At 42.7% G+C, this 19,285-nt stretch overlaps 1 protein-coding gene across 1 annotated transcript in view; it reads right to left on the reverse strand.

The window, feature by feature from the left end:
• LOC126297695 (putative uncharacterized protein DDB_G0271606) overlaps positions 1 to 16,912 on the reverse strand; it is a 33,084-nt gene extending 16,172 nt beyond the window's left edge. The window contains exon 1 of the mRNA XM_049988817.1: positions 16,771 to 16,912. Within this exon, the coding sequence (XP_049844774.1) occupies positions 16,771 to 16,773 (3 nt within the window). The 5' untranslated portion in view covers positions 16,774 to 16,912. The remainder of the gene's footprint in view (positions 1 to 16,770) is intronic.
• Positions 16,913 to 19,285: the final 2,373 nt, after the last annotated feature.

The following is a 19,285-nucleotide window of genomic DNA, read 5'->3' on the forward strand; positions in this document are numbered from 1 at the left end:
TTAACTTTCCGCATTTTTACGCCGTTTTACACTTTAAGTCATCATTTTATAGCCTGTTTCTCCTTATTTCTTTCTTCTTACTTTTCTTACAAAAAAAGTCTGTAGGCTGTAGAGCAGCGTACTAAAGAAAAAAAAAAAAACGGTGCACGACAGTCAGTTTTACCCCTGACGAAGATGATGGAGGTAGTCATCGAAAGCTTGGGATGTTATCCAAATTTGACGCTGCAAGTAAACCGAGAACTTTTTATGCTATCTCAGTGGCTGTCTCCATTTGCAGCGCATACCTTCGCTAGAATAATCCCGGCTTACAAATATTTCTTACTGTGTCACGTAGCCACAACACCAAGACGAGGCATCTAGCCTTTCAAAGGGCAGTGTCACAATGTTTTGGCTGATCAGTGTTATTATTTCGAGCAAATGTTTGTCTTTTTGCGAAATAATGTCTCATTTATGATTACTGTGAATCTGCTAGTCATAATTGTGTGTTGTACAGTACTGCTTTTTAAGCGCCTTGTGCTTAGATATCCAGAATGAATCTTTTACTCTGAATGTGCACTCTTTTGAAACTCTGCATTTATACACAATCTATTTTAAAAATTAACGAATCTTAAAGCTATGCATGTGGCTAAAGAAACAATACCACATCACAGACGATTAGGACCAGCAGATCCGCACGAGTCATAAAAGATGTATTATATGCGAAATTGGTTATGTAGTCTTTATATTAGCTAACCTTTGTGCACTTCTCTGCAAAGCTCTGCCGAGTAAGATAACGTGTTAACACCTTGATGGAAATGAATGAAAGTTTGGAAGCATGTCGCCAGAGGTCTCCCAGTTGTGCCAAGAAAGATGGACGTCACACAGCCTGACCCTCGAGACAACATCTGGATGACTTCACACGGGGAGAATCATTTGATACTGCTCACAAGATTGTTTCATGTGCACCGAGAACGTTTCGGACCACAAACAGTGCTACTCGAAGGACCACTACATTATGTCTACATCTACATCTACAGCTACATACATACTCCGCAATGCAACATGCGTGGCGGAGAGTACCTCGTACTACAACTAGCATCTTCTCTCCCTGTTCCACTCCCAAACAGAACGAGGGAAAAATGACTGCCTATATGCCTCTGTAAGAGCCCTAATCTCTCTTATTTTATCTTTGTGCTCTTTCCACGAAATGTAAGTTGGCCACAGTAAAATTGTACTGCAGTCAGCCTCAAATGCTGGTTAACTAAATTTCCTCAGTAGCGATTCACGAAAAGAACGCCTCCTTTCCTCTAGAGACTCCCACCCGAGTTCCTGAAGCATTTCCGCAACACTCGCGTGACGATTAAACCTACCAGTAACAAATCTAGCAGCCCGTCTCTGAATTGCTTCTATGTCCTCCCTCAATCCGACCGGATAGGGACCCCAAGTGCTCGAGCAGTACTCAAGAATAGGTCGTATTAGTGTTTTATTAGCGGTTTCCTTTACAGATGAACCACATCTTCCCAAAATTCTACCAATGAACTGAAGACGACTATCCTCCTTCCCCACAACTGCCATTACATGCTTGTCCCACTTCATATCGCTCTGCAATGTTACATCCAAATATTTAATCGACATGACTGTGTCAAGTGCTACATTACTAATGGAGTATTCAAACATTACGGGATTCTTTTTCCTATTCATCTGCATTAATTTACATTGATCTATATTTAGAGTTAGCTGCCATTCTTCACACCAATCACAAATCCTGACCAAGTCATCTCGTATCCTCCTACAGTCAGTCAACGACGACACCTTCCCGTACACCAAAGCATCATCAGCAAACAGCCGCACATTGTTATCCACCCTATCCAAAAGATCATTTATGTAGATAGAAAACAACAGCGGACCTACCACACTTCCCTGGGGCACTCCAGATGATAACCTCACCTCCGATGAACACTCACCATCGAGGACAACGTACTGGGGAAGTCTTCGAGCCACTCCATATTTGGGAGCCAATCCAATATGCTCACACCTTAGTTAGGAGTTTGCAGTGGGGCACCTAGTCGAACGCTTTCCGTAAGTCAAGGAATATGGCATCTGTCTGATACCTTTCATCCATGGTTCGCAAGATATCATGTGAAAAAAGGGCGAGTTGCGTTTCGCAGGAGCGATGCTTTCTAAAGCCATGCTGATGCATGGACAGCAACTTCTCTGTCTCAAGGAAATTCATTATATTCGAACTGAGAATATGTTCGAGAATCCTGCAACAAACCGATGTTAAGGATATTGGTATGTAATTTTGAGGATCCATCCTTCTACCCTTCTTATATACAGGCGTCACCTGCGCTTTTTTCCAGTCGCTCGGGACTTTATGTTGAGCAAGAGATTCGCAATAAATGCAAGCTAAGTAAGGAGCCAGTGCAGTAGAGTACTCTCTGTAAAACCGAATTGGAGTCCCATCAGGACCTGGCGATTTATTTATTTTCATCCCATTCAGCTTCTTCACAACCCCAGGGACGTCTATCGCTATGTCCTCCAAACGGGAATCTGTACGAGACTCAAACGGCGGTATGTTAGTACGATCCTCCTGCGTGAAAGATTTCTAAAATGCCAAATTTAAAATTTCAGCTTTCGTTTTGTGTCTTCCGTTGCCAGGCCAACAGGTAAAAACGCTCAATGCACCCAGGAACATCGTCAAACATGATTTTCTTGGCAGTCCTGGTTTTGTGATGTTCAAAATGGCTCTGAGCACTATGGGACTTAACATCTGTAGTCATGAGTCCCCTAGAACTTAGAACTACTTAAACCTAACTAACCTAAGGACATCACACACATCCATGCCCGAGGCAGGATTCGAACCTGCGACCGTAGCAGTCGCGCAGTTCCGGACTGAGCGCCTAGAACCGCGAGACCACCGCGGCCGGCTTTTGTGATGTGGGGAGACATAATTTGACGTGGGAGTACTGACCTCCAACTCTTTGAACTCGTTACACTCATCAGTAAACATTATTGTGACACTAAACTCTTTCCCCATGAGCGTCATATCGTGGGAGATTTCGGCACTGACTTCATTTTGCTGGATAACGATGCACGACCACATCGAACAGTGGAGGCACAGGAGCTCTCGGAACGAAAGGATATTTGGCGAATGCACTGGCCTGCCCTATTCCCCGACTTACATCCCATCGATCTCGTGTTTATCTGCGCCGGGGAAACATTTTGCATCACGTCCGCACACATCGTCGGCCGTCCAACAGTTCTCAACCGTGCTGGTGGAGGAACAAGTTGATAACCTTATGGCTAGCATTGGAGCACGGGTCAGATCGTACATTTCCGTCTGCCTTGATCACACATCTTATTAAGAACAGTGCCCCTCCTTTTGTAACGTCCAGGGGACCATAATAAATCAAGGTGACTTCAGTATAATTATTGACTTTGAATAAACGGGTCATCTCTGTTCACCTCATTGCGTATTTCTTTCAGTTACTATCTGTACTATAATGTGGCAGTCCGTGGTTGGTGATAGTACAAACAGTTTTTCGTACTTTGAAATCATTTTTATTTGCTCTTAGCCGTTAGATGTGGGGTACTTCCTTTGTTAATGGCCATAGCAATAGTTATACGCACTTGACTTCCCAATATAGTGTAGCTTACCGAGTGAGACGGCGTATAAGGCAGGATTGGGTCTCAAATTTCCATCTGGCCATCGTCTGCAGCTCGTAGTCTAGTGACCCCCGAACAAATGCAACGAACAGTAACAAACAAATTGAGATCAATTTATGCCAGCACGGTAGCTTAGCGTGTTCGGTCAGAGGTTTAACTGCCTTCTGTAATAAAAAACTGAGTTAATCGATTCACAACGAACTTAAACGGATGTCTTACGACGACCGCCCGAGCAGATGCAACGACCAAAAGCGAACAAAATGAGATAAAAGAATAAAAAAAAAATAAAAAAAAGTGGCTAGCGTTGCTGGCTCTAGATCACGGGGTCCCGGGTTCGTTTCCCAGCTGGCTTGGGGATTTTCTTTGCCTGGGGAAAGAGTGTTTGTGTTGTCCTCATCATTTCGTCATCATATTCATCATCATCATTCGTGACACTAGCTAGATTGGATTGTGTAAAAATTGGGACTTTGTATGGACGCTGATGAATGCGCAGTTGAGCGCCTTACAAACCAAATATCATCATCATCATCCGGCCATCAAGATTTAGGTCTCCCACATTTCGCCTAAAGCGCTTGAGGCAAATGATTTATCCACACTTATTTCACTGATGTCAACTCATGATCAAAGCTAAGATTAGTTTTTAGAGTCCTGTGGGAGATGGGGTCATTCGAGATGGATCGTAAGTTTGGATTCGACCAGGATCGAGAAGAAGTGTATCGGACGTGAAAATGAAACTCAATGTTTTGCAAATTGATTGTTCGTAGCAAAGTTAATAAATTATTTTATCATTTAAATTCTTTTTATTTTTAATATAATCGACTCATTTAGTCGTAAGTTGTGCAAACGAGAATTTATAGACTCAAATAATGAACTTAAATGCTGCGTCATATTCTCTTAACTAAACATTGCATTAAAATGCTATTTTTGCGGATTAGTTTTCATAAAATTTCACCTGGCACTGCCTGCTCCACAAAGTTCAAACTACGGATACGTACATTCTCAATACAGCCTCTGTCAGGTGGCTCTTGCAGGTGAGTTACATTTTACTGAGATTACATCATCTTACCTTGCAGTTAGGTTCATAAGCCATTGCATTGCACCTTGTTCTTGACACACACACACACACACACACACACACACACACACACACACACACACACACACACACACACACTTAAATATTTTATGGCTGTTACTATATCCGGTGATTAGCGCAAATTGTGTAATAGAACATGAATTGATGTTTCAGCATATTGTTGGGCAGTACATTCCACTTGTTTGTACTGAGGGTCAACGGCTTGACCCGGAACAAGTGTCTATCCTCTGAAACCTTGCTTCAGTTCTCTGGCGTTGTCATGTTTTTGTATAAAGTAGCATCATCCTCAAACACTCGCACAGAGCTTCCGACATTATGGACCAGATAATTCAAAGCGAGAACAGTTTTAGCCCTATAGGACTCCCTTGCGGTGCGCCCAAAAGTTACTTTCACATCCGACAATTTCTCCTAGGAGTTGTCTGCTAGGAAAGCTTGTTCGATGTATCTTCTTCCTATCTGGGTATTCTGGGGCAGTTTGCTCTTGCTTACTCCGCGTGCATAATGAAAAGAATATGGCGTCTGACGCCAGCTTTGCGCTACTGAGATAGTTTTCTGCATACAATGGAGCACCACTCGTCTGAACGTCGGTCCTTAACGAAGAAAATGGCGCTTTGCTGCAATTTTCATTTACTGAAAGTCGTACGAATTTTAAACGAGCTAGAAACCCATGATTTCCACATCAGATGCACCGAAGGTCTTGCAAACAATTTTCCGTCAGTGCTTCGACCGTGGAAGGGTAATTTGTGATGGATTTATTACTAGTTATTTATTTTTAGGATACTCCTCAGGTTCAATGGCTACTGCGTGGGTTTCAGCTCTCGCAAAATGAGCCGTAAAACTGTATTACTGTTTCCTTCTCCCACGAGGAAGAAAGGGCAATTTCACAGATAGGAGTAATAAAAATTTACGGCCGCAGATCAAAATAAAACGTAATGCATTTCAAGCAGTGAAGCTGAAAAGAAAATGCTACTACATATAACTTTAATTAACGAATCCTTAGCCATATACTGAAACCTGTTGTACATTTAGGAGAGGGGAATCAGTTGTAACTACAGAGAAAAGTAAATAAATAAATTAGAAACTTTTTGCCATCTATAAGCCGAGTGTTTTGAAAGTGCCTGCTGAAATCTAAAACGCTGTTTTTGCGTGCCTCTTTAAACAACACAGGCCAAAGCATAGTGGTTCCTTAACTTCCTTCTAGTGAGTACTCAGCCATTCACTCACTTCCCAAATTTCCTAGATACACTAGAAAATGTGCCTAAGAAGCAATATTAGAGTTTACTTGCTGGCGCAAAAAGGCACATATTAGTCATCTCCAGGAAACCTCGATAATGGCCTCAGTTTGGTGACGAAGAGAGGCCATAAGTCCTTCAGACATGTTTTATCCAGCTAAAGCTACTGATCGAGGATTGCATTCCTTAGAGGTGCTAAATTCTTGAGATGTTTCATCCGCTGTTCCAAATAGTCCCATGCATTTTCTATGTGACTGAAATCCGCTGCTTTATCGGGGCAATAGACATGCAGCCCTGCGAACAGCAGATGTAGAAAAAAAGGAGACCGCTTGATCACCGAGAATGTTGAAATGAATCCAAGTCTGTGTTGAATGTGACCTGAATGAATAGGCCCAAGTCATATCACAAAAACATGAGAGAACTACCTCCGGCTTGATCAACTACACACCTGCACATCGCGTCGGTGCACTCGGGTCCTTGCAGCATTTCGAAAAATACTCCAGTCAGCTACTAACGGGCATCTGCGAAGTACCCGACTCAAAATGTCGACTGCATGCGGTTGCCTTCGCGGTCCTCGCTTGGAAACTGACATCACTAACAACAGTAGTTCCTGCAGAGTTAGAAATGACAAGGAGCGTCGGTCCCTGTCTGTGATGCAGCATTCCCTCAAGGCGGGAGGGGGGAGTGTCGTGGGGGTCATGACAACCACAAAATTTTTTTTAGTAGAAGCGTTTATATTTTTATATACAAAATGTGTTTAAAATATTTTTTCCAAAAATTTTATTTATTCCTCTACATCTACATCTACATTCATACTCCGCAAGCCACCCAACGGTGTGCGGCGGAGTGCACTTTACGTGCCACTGTCATTACCTCCCTTTTCTGTTCCAGTCGCGTATGGTTCGCGGGAAGAACGACTGTGTGAAAGCCTCCGTGCGCGCTCGAATCTCTCTAATTTTACATTCGTGATCTCCACGGGAGGTATAAGTGGGGGGAAGCAGTATATTCGATACCTCATCCAGAAACGCACCCTCTCGAAACCTGGCGAGGAAGCTACACCGCGATGCAGAGCGCCTCTCTTGCACAGTCTGCCACTTGAGTTTGCTAAACATCTCCGTAACGCTATCACGGTTACCAAATAACCCTATGACGAAACGCGCCGCTCTTCTTTGGATCTTCTCTATCTCCTCCGTCAACCCGATCTGGCACGCATCCCACACTGATGAGCAATACTCAAGTATAGGTCGAACGAGTGTTTTGTAAGCCACCTCCTTTGTTGATGGACTACATTTTCTAAGGACTCTCCCAATGAATCTCAACCTGGTACCCGCCTTACCAACAATTAATTTTATGTGATCATTCCATTTCAAATCGTTCCGCACGCATACTCCCAGATATTTAACAGAAGTAACTGCTACCAGTGTTTGTTCCGCTATCATATAATCATACAATAAAGGATCCTTCTTTCTATGTATTCGCAATACATTAGTGTTAACATCTTCAAAATATTCCCCATTAGATATTATTAACTTCCGCCAACGCTTCTTTCAATCGCCGAAACACTTCTGGAACTCGATCTGTGGGATAGCTTTTAGCTCTCTCCGTGACGCGTTTTTAATCTCATTTGTACTCGTAATACGACGACCCTTTAAGATTTTCTTTATTTTTGCAAACAGAAAAATGTCAAATGGGACCATGCCTGGCGAGTACAGATGCTGGGGCATCATTACGGTATAGCTTCTGGCAAAAACTCACGAACAGACAACGGAGTGTGATCACGTGCATTATCGTGATGCAAAAAGCGTGGTTTGTTCGTCACAAATCTAGAAGTTAGAGCGTTGAACTTGAAAGGGTACTCCTTATCGATCGTTCGAGCTTGAGGCAAGAATCGTGATGCACTACCCTGTTAATATCGAAGAACACTGTCTTCATAACCTTTAGGTCGGATCGCACTCGTCGAGCTTTCTCCATCCTTGGCGACCTAGAATGTCTTTCCACTGGGACCACTGAATCTTGGTTTCGACGTTACATCCGTACATCTGCCTTTTATCAAATGTTATGAAATGTTTCACTAGTTCTGCAATATTGTTATCACATAGCGACTCCTGAGCAACTTACGTTCGCCCCTTTTTTGGTTTTTAATTTAAAAATTTTGGAACAAATTTTGCTGTCAAGTTATATCACCAAAACAAGCAGTTCAATTTGTAAAGTTATTATCTCGGCTTCTTTTCATTTCTCTGGCTCATATAGGATTGCGTCAGTCGTGCCGGTCTGTCCCTCTCGGTACGGCTGCAATTATGATTCCGATTGTTGGTGGCATACTTCAATAAAAGAAAAATTTAGATCGTCTGCGAGTGTTTTCGCAACAAGAAAGTAAGATATTGCGTTATTTTATATTATGTTGTTTAAATGAACAACGATTTTATTTTCTTAAACTTAACAGGTGTAATACACTCCTGGAAATTGAAATAAGAACACCGTGAATTCATTGTCCCAGGAAGAGGAAACTTTATTGACACATTCCTGGGGTCAGATACATCACATGATCACACTGACAGAACCACAGGTACATAGACACAGGCAACAGAGCATGCACAATGTCGGCACTAGTACAGTGTATATCCACCTTTCGCAGCAATGCAGGCTGCTATTCTCCCATGGAGACGATCGTAGAGATGCTGGATGTAGTCCTGTGGAACGGCTTGCCATGCCATTTCCACCTGGCGCCTCAGTTGGACCAGCGTTCGTGCTAGACGTGCAAACCGCGTGAGACGACGCTTCATCCAGTCCAAAACATGCTCAATGGGGGACAGATCCGGAGATCTTGCTGGCCAGGGTAGTTGACTTACACCTTCTAGAGCACGTTGGGTGGCACGGGATAAATGCGGACGTGCATTGTCCTGTTGGAACAGCAAGTTCCCTTGCCGGTCTAGGAATGGCAGAACGTTGATTTAGATGACGGTTTGGATGTACCGTGCACTATTCAGTGTCCCCTCGACGATCACCAGAGGTGTACGGCCAGTGTAGGAGATCGCTCCCCACACCATGATGCCGGGTGTTGGCCCTGTGTGCCTCGGTCGTATGCAGTCCTGATTGTGGCGCTCACCTGCACGGCGCCAAACACGCATACGACCATCATTGGCACCAAGGCAGAAGCGACTCTCATCGCTGAAGACGACACGTCTCCATTCGTCCCTCCATTCACGCCTGTCGCGACACCACTGGAGGCGGGCTGCACGATGTTGGGGCGTGAGCGAAAGACGGCCTAACGGTGTGCGGGACGGTAGCCCAGCTTCATGGAGACGGTTGCGAATGGTCCTCGCCGATACCCCAGGAGCAACAGTGTCCCTAATTTGCTGGGAAGTGGCGGTGCGGTCCCCTACGGCACTGCGTAGGATCCTACGGTCTTGGCGTGCATCCGTGCGTCGCTGCGGTCCGGTCCCAGGTCGACGGGCACGTGCACCTTCCGCCGACCACTGGCGACAACATCGATGTACTGTGGAGACCTCACGCCCCACGTGTTGAGCAATTCGGCGGTACGTCCACCCGGCCTCCCGCATGCCCACTATACGCCCTCGCTCAAAGTCCGTCAACTGCACATACGGTTCACGTCCACGCTGTCGCGGCATGCTACCAGTGTTAAAGACTGCGATGGAGCTCCGTATGCCACGGCAAACTGGCTGACACTGACGGCGGCGGTGCACAAATGCTGCGCAGCTAGCACCATTCGACGGCCAACACCGCGGTTCCTGGTGTGTCCGCTGTGCCGTGCGTGTGATCATTGCTTGTACAGCCCTCTCGCAGTGTCCGGAGCAAGTATGGTTGGTCTGACACACCGGTGTCAATGTGTTCTTTTTTCCATTTCCAGGAGTGTAATTACAACAGAACTCTATTTTTCTCTATTTATTTTCAAGGCATGCTGTTTATTGTGTTCAAAAAAATGTTCAAATGTGTGTGAATACCTAAGGGAAACTGCTTAGATCATCGGTCCCTAGACTTACACACTACTTAAACGAACCTATGCTAAGAACAACACACACGCCAATGCCCGAGGGAGGACCGAACCTTCGGCGGGAGTTTATTGTGTGAGAAATGACAACTGACACTAGCATGTGAGTTAGTATTTTGTTTAAATTTCATCATTCACCTGCACAGTCATGTGTGCATTAATTCTGAGCTAAGAAATGTTTTAAAGGTATATACTGCAAGTACGATATTGTTGCTTTTGCTTCTCAGGTGCCAACTGGTAAAAGTGTTTTCTTCCAAACTGAAATACTTAATATCTTGAACGAACGTCAGACACCCGTGATTTGTCTGAAAGCGACAATGCTCATGTTGATGGTCCATTACTACTGCTGGTGAGTGATATAAAAGAAGAAAGCAGCCATAAAGGAAATTATGTCGAAAGCAGTAATGAATATGAAAAGTTTCTTGCTGTGCCAAAATTTTCGTCGCTGAAACTATCCCATTGTGGGTGTTTACAACAATGTGTAATACCAGAAGAGTTTCCATGCAGTGAATTCTCAGCCTTCTAAATCGACGACGCAGCGGAGGTGTTTATGGAGAGAGAAGAATTTTGACGAGAAGAGTTTGCTCTCCATAGATGCTTCCAATACTGAGGTGAAGTACATGTTAATTTACTCTACGATTTTAAAAATATTTTTGTGTCAATCACATATTGGGAATATCATACATTTCTTTCAGGTTCCAGTGATATAGAAAAACACTATGTACTACTGTTTGTCATTATTTCTCTGAAGATTTAGTTGCTTTTGCATCACAGGTGACAAACATGTATTCAATAGAAAAAATGGTAAATCGTTACTTACGAATCATGATGAACTTAAACATTTCTTTGGTTTAAATTTAATAATGAACATGGTCCGAGAATCACTCTTGCCCGTTTCAAGTAATGACACGATAGTTTCTGTACAAAGGAAAGACAGAAATCGGGTTCTAATGGTATGGCCATGTTCTGAAATTCACACAGAACAGAAAGACGGAATGCTGGACCGAAAAGGAAGAAACTCTATATTTAGCTAGCAAGTCCTTCTGCTTGCGCAGATATAACCTGTCAGCGGGCGGAGTGATCATCTGTGATCAACAAATTACTTGATTTAGGACAAGGAAATGATTTTTGAAGGCCACTCTCCATTTTCTCGACTTAGCTGCAGTGAGTAGCTGGATGGAATACAGAATAGCCACGAAACGAAATAATGTTCAACAGGAAGGCTTAAAGACCTGATGATATTTCATCTGGAAATGGCAACTCCCACGAATAAATGGCCTGAGGCACACGAGCCAGAGGATGGAACTGAGCCTGAGGGACATAAACTGCAATCCTGCTGCCCATACTTCTTGCGACGACAAGGGGTTTGACGGTTATGATCATTTCCCATTCGTTGACGATCAGACTCTTCCACATATGTGTAGATAAACTCGATGTAATAGTTGAACGGGAATTCGTACGAAAAACGGCATGTATATCTATGTCTTTTGAAGCACAACAGTTATTTCAAGCAGTTTCACACACAGAGGTAACAGGCTCATGGTCTGTTGGATTATTATTAGTGATTTTTCAATGGTTGTTTTCCAATGTTTTAACTAACTCTTTAAATTTATATTCTAGTTTACGTCTGAATGAATAAAAATATTTAACATAGTTTCACACATATAAATAATGATATCTTTGTCTGCTTCACTATTACTAATGATTTCTCAACGATTGCTAACCTATGACTTTCATTAATTATTTTAATTTATATTCTATTCTATGCTTAAATGAATAATGAAGTATATAATTGCATGAGGACGTGATAAATATGCAGCTGATGTTTCAATCACAGTCCTACGTACTTGACAAGCATACAGCAAGTGTTTTATAAATAAACCGTACCCCGCAACAACGTGTGAGCCCCTTTCTCATAAACTTAACTGAAAAAGATTTTTTAAATATTTTTCCTGGCCTAACTGTACTCTGTACGCCAATTTTTTTTTAAAAAAAAGTCAGGGCTGAACGGGGTCAACCAGCATTATCTGCAACTTCTCTGACTGTGATTCGCCAATTTTTCGTAATCATTTCTTTCACTTTTACACGATTTCATAGTTTAATGATGTCCTGGGGAGTCCAGGGCTCTCGTCATATTCGACGTCTTCACGGCCATCTTCGAAACGCTTTTACCTCTCGTAAACACTTGTTTCACTTGTAGAACATTCATCAAAAGCAATATTTGACCTTTCTAAAACTTCTCTGTTGATCCATTATGAATAAGGGACAGCGGCTGGTCCAATATCTATAAAGGAAAATCGCCAAACAGCCGTCCGTTTTGACAAGTTAATTTATCGAGACAACCAGTTTCGGGATCTCAATAATGCCATCTTCAGGCCCCACATGAATGTCATGTATAGACAATCAGGTACTTGCATACTGGAGCCGTAACTATCTGGATACCGTGAATTCGTTATTGGAGTGTTTTCTTCGAAGATTTGATAACGACTTATTGTTGCTGTCAAGTTAAGAGAGGGCGAAGACAGCGGTAAAAACACAAACAGTGACCTGTGATCCCCTCTAGAACCGAACCCTGGATCCATCGCTGTTTTTAAGCCTTTGGGACCACTAATATAGCCAGTCAGAACTTACAGTACTAAGACATCAATTTATCGATTCTACAATTCACAAGGAATCAAAAAAATTCAGTGGCACAGTTAATAGCACATAAATAAATACTGTGGCCTCTTAATTAACCAACGATCATTTCTTGTAGACACCTTGGACAGTCCGTGTTGATATGCCAACAAATCGGCCAGTTTCATTAATAACATGGTCGTGCGTACATCCTGCCACGATAGGAATACGAAATAGCATGCATGTCTGAAGGAAAGTTGCATCGTTCTTCTTAATAACACAGACACTGCTACTCGTATATATTCGCCAGTACCAGGCCCTCCATTCTCAATAAATTTGTCATTCCTAGAGGGGAATATACGTAACGTACCAGTGCAGGTAGTGACACATGGACGACGACATGGAAGTTTAGGTCTGGCCGTGATTCGTGCACGGATATCCGAAGCAGTTAAGGCGACCGCTCACTTAAAGCGGGAAATTCGGGTTGGAAAAAATTTCATTGTCGTTATTCCAATATACAGCCGATGGTGGTTCATAACCGCAATTGCGAATACATCTCCCGTACAACGACGATCGCTCCAGTTGCTGCACTGATTCCATAGAGGCGAGTGGCACATCCACTGTACTGGAGTGTCCTGGCTGAGGCTCGCTGCACTGGGGGTGACCAATGGTTTTTCCTGTGAGCTTCGCTCCTAGCTGACTTTTTCTCGGCGATTAAACCGTCTCCAATATTGTATCACTATTTAACTCGCGTATGACGTTATAACTACCTGCATCATTTTGCTCTCTTTATGTGTGTACAAATACGCAGATTCACAGTTTAAAAATCTGTGTTTTAGCTCTGCTTATAACTTTGATTGCCATTAAAATTCCAATTTCGATCAATAAAAGGCTGAGTGATGGTTACGGCAACTAGGTTTAGTTAGGTGGTTAATTTCACGTTCCAAAGATCATCCCTAATCTTACTTCCTACGCTTCTCCATACGAGTATATGCTGGTCATTTAATATTACGAAATAGATCAGTGGCTTCAGCTGAATAGAAATGAACCTGTAGCTCGTTGACAGTACCCTTTATTAGAAAGACATACTTAAATGTAAGAAAAAATAAACTTCTTTGTCTTCTGTATTACACGAGCAAATAGTTTTTAATTAAAAAATCGTTTATAGAAGAAGAAACAATATTAAATTTAAAATTAGCTTCTCTGCCCGTTGGGAATGTTATATTATTAAATAAATGATAGCAAAAACTTTAATAATGAGTAAGGGGGGGGGTTGGAGATTTCTGTCTCCCAGCATTGCAACTCTGGGTTACGATTTTCGCTTATAATGTTGCACCATGCGTTAACGGCCTCGCGCCGGTTTCGACGTTATACATCAAGCAGTTTATATGTGGAACAGCAACAGACCTATAATACTCTTTTGCGGTGCTCCAGACCTTACTTTCACAGCCGACGATTTACACCGGCATCCAAACAGAGCGTGCTGAGTTCCGCAAGATCGCTGTTTGCGATGTCTGTGTTAAGTCATACAAGGGAATTTTCGCTGTCCAAAAGTGTCATAATACGCATGTATAAAACGTGTTCCATAATTGCTGGAATATAGGCCTACGGTAGATGTGGGCCTCTATCCGTCGGCTCTTCGTGGAAATGCGGATGTTTTGCGCAGGGGTATCACAAATTGTTTTACAAACATCAGAGGCGGATTGCTCACACCAGGAACAGGAATTAAGGCGGGAAATCCAAACCTATGCCCAAAATACTTCGTTTTTCAGTTGTTAATCATAGAAAAGACACGATAAACAGCAGTAAAGTTTGGCTGACTCAGCTGCCAATTGTGTGGAAACGCGTTTTGACACAGCCATGCTGCTCTGCGTCCATTAAAAGTCTCGTGGCCGTTAATAAAAATCATATATGTCTGCTAACGAAACGAAAATCCTGCCATTGTTCAGCGAAATACTTTCAACCAACCTTGTTTTGGAGTGAGGAAGAAGCCTCTAAAGTTTTTGAAAATATCTTTGACTCAAATGGCTCTGAGCACTATGGGACTTAATTGCTTCGGTCATCAGTCCCCTAGAACTTAGAACTACTTAAACCTAACTAACCTAAGGACATCACAAACATCCATGCCCGAGGCAGGATTCGAACCTGCGACCGTAGCGGTCGCGCGGTTCCAGACTGTAGCGCCTAGAACCGATCGGCCACTCCGGCCGGTGAAAATATCTTTAATGCACCCCATAGAACCCAATAATTAATTTGTGTAAAGTTTTAGAAGCGGCATGGATGGGAATGAGTCGAATGCTTCTAATAGCCCGTGTTTCAACACTGAATCTAACGTGCCCCAAGTTCTGCCAGTACTCAGAACGTAGTGCAACAGCGATGCAAATGCTAAGAGCGAGAAATCACACTTTCTTCGCATGTAGGCTGATACATTAATTTTGAACGTGATAATAAAGTGTTTAAATAAAAATATAACGGGCAGTCAAATAAAAACGAGACAGATGGAAAAAGAAAGTAAACTGTTTGTTATTTGAAAAGTAATCGCCATATATGCTATTACATTTATCCAACTGTGAGACAAGACGGTTAATGCCTACATAGAAAACCGTTTGCGGTAGCTTACGGAACCACGATTGTACCTATGTGCATCTCTTCGACCGAAGCAAATCGACTGCCACGATGTCTTTCTTCAGAGCTCCAAAATTATGAAAATCGCGTGGGGAGATGTCGGGACTGTATGAAGGATGTGTAAGGGCTTCCCAGCGAAACTTCTACGGTGTAGTTCAAACAACTTGCCGGCAAAATACCCACCCACATGTTGCCAAAGTTGCACACATGGATGCAATCCTGGTTCCGTAGGCAACCGCAAACGTTTTTCTATGAAAGCGTTAACCGTCTGTCTCACGGTGGGATAAATGTAATAGCATTTATGGCGATTACTTTTCAAATAACAAACAATTTACTTCCTTTTTTCATATGTCTCGTTTTCATTTTACTGCCTGTTATAATTTTGATAAAAACGTTTAACGAACAAAGACAGCCTCTGGTGACTACACCCACTACAAAACATTGGAGGAGGGGGGTTCATTTCCCCGTCCCGTCATCCAGATATAATTTTTCCAACAGCGGATCACTTTATACTCTGCAGTAAAACATCACACCGTTGCTTGCAGAATGCAAATGGATATGAAGATGTTTAACGCCATATTCTTCACGCAGAAGCTCACGGCGAGTTAAATCTTGATAAGGCGTCAAAGTGGTGCAAATACTGGCAATTTTCCTTAAATGTTCGGAAACAGTGCACGTCACAAAACTACAGAGTGCAGTATCCTATGACTATAATGCCAGCGAGTAGCAACTGGAATCAGTCAACTCGTACAAATACTTGGATTGGATATGAAATGGGGCGATCACATAGGCACAGCTATGTGTAAGACAGCTAGCAGACTTTGGTTCTTTAGCAACAAAACAGGATAATGCAGTCAGTCTAAAAAGTACATTGCTAACAAAACACTCGTAGGACCCGACCTAGAATATCGCTCAAGTGTGTGGGATCCGTATCACGTAGGACTAACAAGGATCAAAAGGCCAGTACCAATGCGCGCAGGTTTCTTCGGCCTGTGGGAGATGTTGAGAAACTTGAAGTAGCAGGTGCTTGAAATAGATGCAAACTATACCGTGAAAGTTTTCTTACACAGCTTCAAGAACCAGTTTTAACTGAGGAATCTAAAGACATACTATAACCCACTACGTGCCGCTCCCGTAGGGATCACGAAGACAAGATTACACCATTATAACGAGCGCAGAGGTGTTTAAGAAATCATTCTTCTCGCTCTCCGTACTTGAATGAAACGAAAAGAAGCCGTAAAAAGTGGTTCAATGGGAAGCACGCTCTATCACGCATTTCACAGTGATTTTAAGAGTATAGAAGTAGATACAGATTCAGAAATTGTACTGGCCTGGGGACAGGAATCTAGCAGCTGTTTCATACAGAAAATCAACCCATAAGATGCTGACAAGTCCGAAGACAATTATCGATTGAGTGCCTCCAGCAGAAGCTCAGTACCCATCCACAAACCACACGAGAGGCTCTCTCGGAGCTACCCCTCTATCGATCGCCTACTGTCGGAGCACCAATACTACTTCTCAACAAAACAGAGATGACCGTAACTCACCATTTGAGTCTGGAGATGTGCGGCGGCTGCTAATCACTTGCAGACTTGTCCGCTGGTGGCTCTGCGTCTTCTTTTATCCGACGCTTTGGTACTTCCCTCTGATAACTCCGGACTGACCTTCGTCTATACTGAGAAGAGATGTGACGAAATCTCCCAGACGGGAGTGGGAACCTGCGCCGGGTCCCGAGCGTCATTGATCTCGATTCCTTGCGTCCGAAGTCTGAACACGGGTCATCCGTGTCACAGGCCAGAATTCCCACTCCGTCATGTATTTACTTCGGCGGAGGCTGTTATTTACCGTCGCAGTACGACTCTTACTAATTTATTGCCTCTTTCAGTTCCGACATCGGTGCACATGTGCCGTGGAGCAATTGGATGAGACATTCTTTTAGTCGATGTTTTCGGAGGGTTTACCATTGCAGTAAGGCGAATTCTGAAGTCATATGTTCCGATAATTCCCTAAATTAGAGAGATAATCAAATAGTAAGCTATCCACGACACTGCTGGTTGAGCTCAGTGGCTGTAATTTAATTACTTGGAGAAATACAGCTACCCAACACTTTTATTTAACTTTTCTTAGATTAATACTAGTTCGTAGTGACATATGTTACTGTCCTCCTTTCCAATGTGGCAATTTAGGAACTGCATATTACGTATATCAGTTTGATTCTCGATTTTTCATTCCAAAATCATATTGCCGTATCTCAGTCTAAATAGGTAAATTATGTTATGTTACATGCTACGTACTCTGGCCGATAGATCATTGTCTTGTCTGCGCTACCCAGTTGTCATTGATCCCCTAGTGTAGACAAACATCAAAATTCTGCCTTAGAGATAACCAACAAGGGGACATTCCCAAATGTTAATAAACGATCATGATGAAACTTGGCGGGTGTGCAGAGGGGGCAAAATAGTGCAGTATGTATTTTTTTGTGACCAATACCACTTTTAAGGCGTAAAAACACACCCCAAAAGGTAATTTGGCATTTTAGTTTTAGAGGGAATATCTTCGAAATGATGATGCATAAAATTTTTGTATAAAACTTGATATGTTATTAATGCTCTTGAAAACTATATAATCAACTTTTGTAATAACTTGAAATTTTGCAAAATACCCCCCACCATCATTTAATTTTGAAAAATGAAAACTTTTCTTATAACGTAAATTAATGAAGCTTTCAAGCCACATGAATCCCTGTATAACAAAGCTGATTTCTGTAATACTGTTCTTGGAAAATAAGCTGTACATAGTGCGCTGTCAGAGTATTTTCAATATACCTAAATAAATATATTTCGGGGTGCACTCAGCCTCGTGATGCCAATCATACCATCATAACGACCGGGAGAGCGGTGTGCTGACCCCATGCTCCTCCCTTCCACATCCTCCTCTAAGGATGACACGGCGGTCGGATGGTCCCGGTAGGCCACTCGTGGCCTGACGACGGAGTGCTAAATAAATATATAAACACATTACTAATCGAATCTTAATTCTTTATTATGAAAGGAACTAATTGCAATGAAGATAATCTGTAAAGAAATGCATAACGTTTTTTACACTATGCGCACAAAATGAACGAAATTTCTTCATGCAATAAACGATGGAGAAGAAAATATAAAACAAAATTCAGCAGAGTTTCGAATTGTCGCGGGTGATCCTCTAAACATCCTGTTTTGTGTGACATATTTGAGTACATTAGTAATCCTTGCCAAAGAAAATTGATTATGTACTAATGACTGCAGTTTAATTATATTGTTTCTCGAGTGGAGATTGAAATCATAATCATTCGACAGAACTAGATCTGAAAGTCTCCGCACAAAGTTCTTCCAACATCGCAAGCAGTATACGTCCCATGGCTGTATCTGTGCCGTCGAGCCATTTGGAGTCACCAGATGAGCAAGTTCCTTGTCCTCAGGTACGATGCTCTAAACCGTTCTTTCACACTGACTGCCACAAGAATATAACAATAATACAGATCTTTCTTTCCCACTGGGAAAGAAAACATCTTTCAAATATTTCTTGACCCGGTCAGACGTTTGTTGGCCAGATTTCGATGCTGTTACGAGGATATTTCGGGTTTCAAAATGAGATTTGCAAGGCGGCAGGCCCTCTGGCCTCTATATACACTTATTAAGGACCATCAAACCAGCTTACCTTGTACTTCTAAACTCTGAAATTGCATACATGCAAATTAAAGTCATGTCGTTACCATATTACACTGTCTTGCAAAGTAGGCAATCAGATGCTCTGAACCGGCATGTATATGATCGGGAGTAGGATGCATGCATATCATAACTGTGTTCATTTCACGTAGGAGACGAGCGAGAAATTTTAGGCTATGATTAGGCTAACCGCTCACAATAACAGCGAACGGTCAGAAGGCAAGGGGAGCATCCGGTCACTGGGAATCGCGAACAGGGTTCCGACCCACGGCTGGCAGCTTTCTCTTTTGATATCGGATCAGGGGCTAGAGCGACGGACTCTCGCTATTTTTACAGTGGCTGGGGACAGTTTTCT

This window comes from Schistocerca gregaria, chromosome X (assembly GCF_023897955.1).
Source record: "Schistocerca gregaria isolate iqSchGreg1 chromosome X, iqSchGreg1.2, whole genome shotgun sequence".
Classification (NCBI taxonomy): Eukaryota; Metazoa; Arthropoda; class Insecta; order Orthoptera; family Acrididae; genus Schistocerca; species Schistocerca gregaria.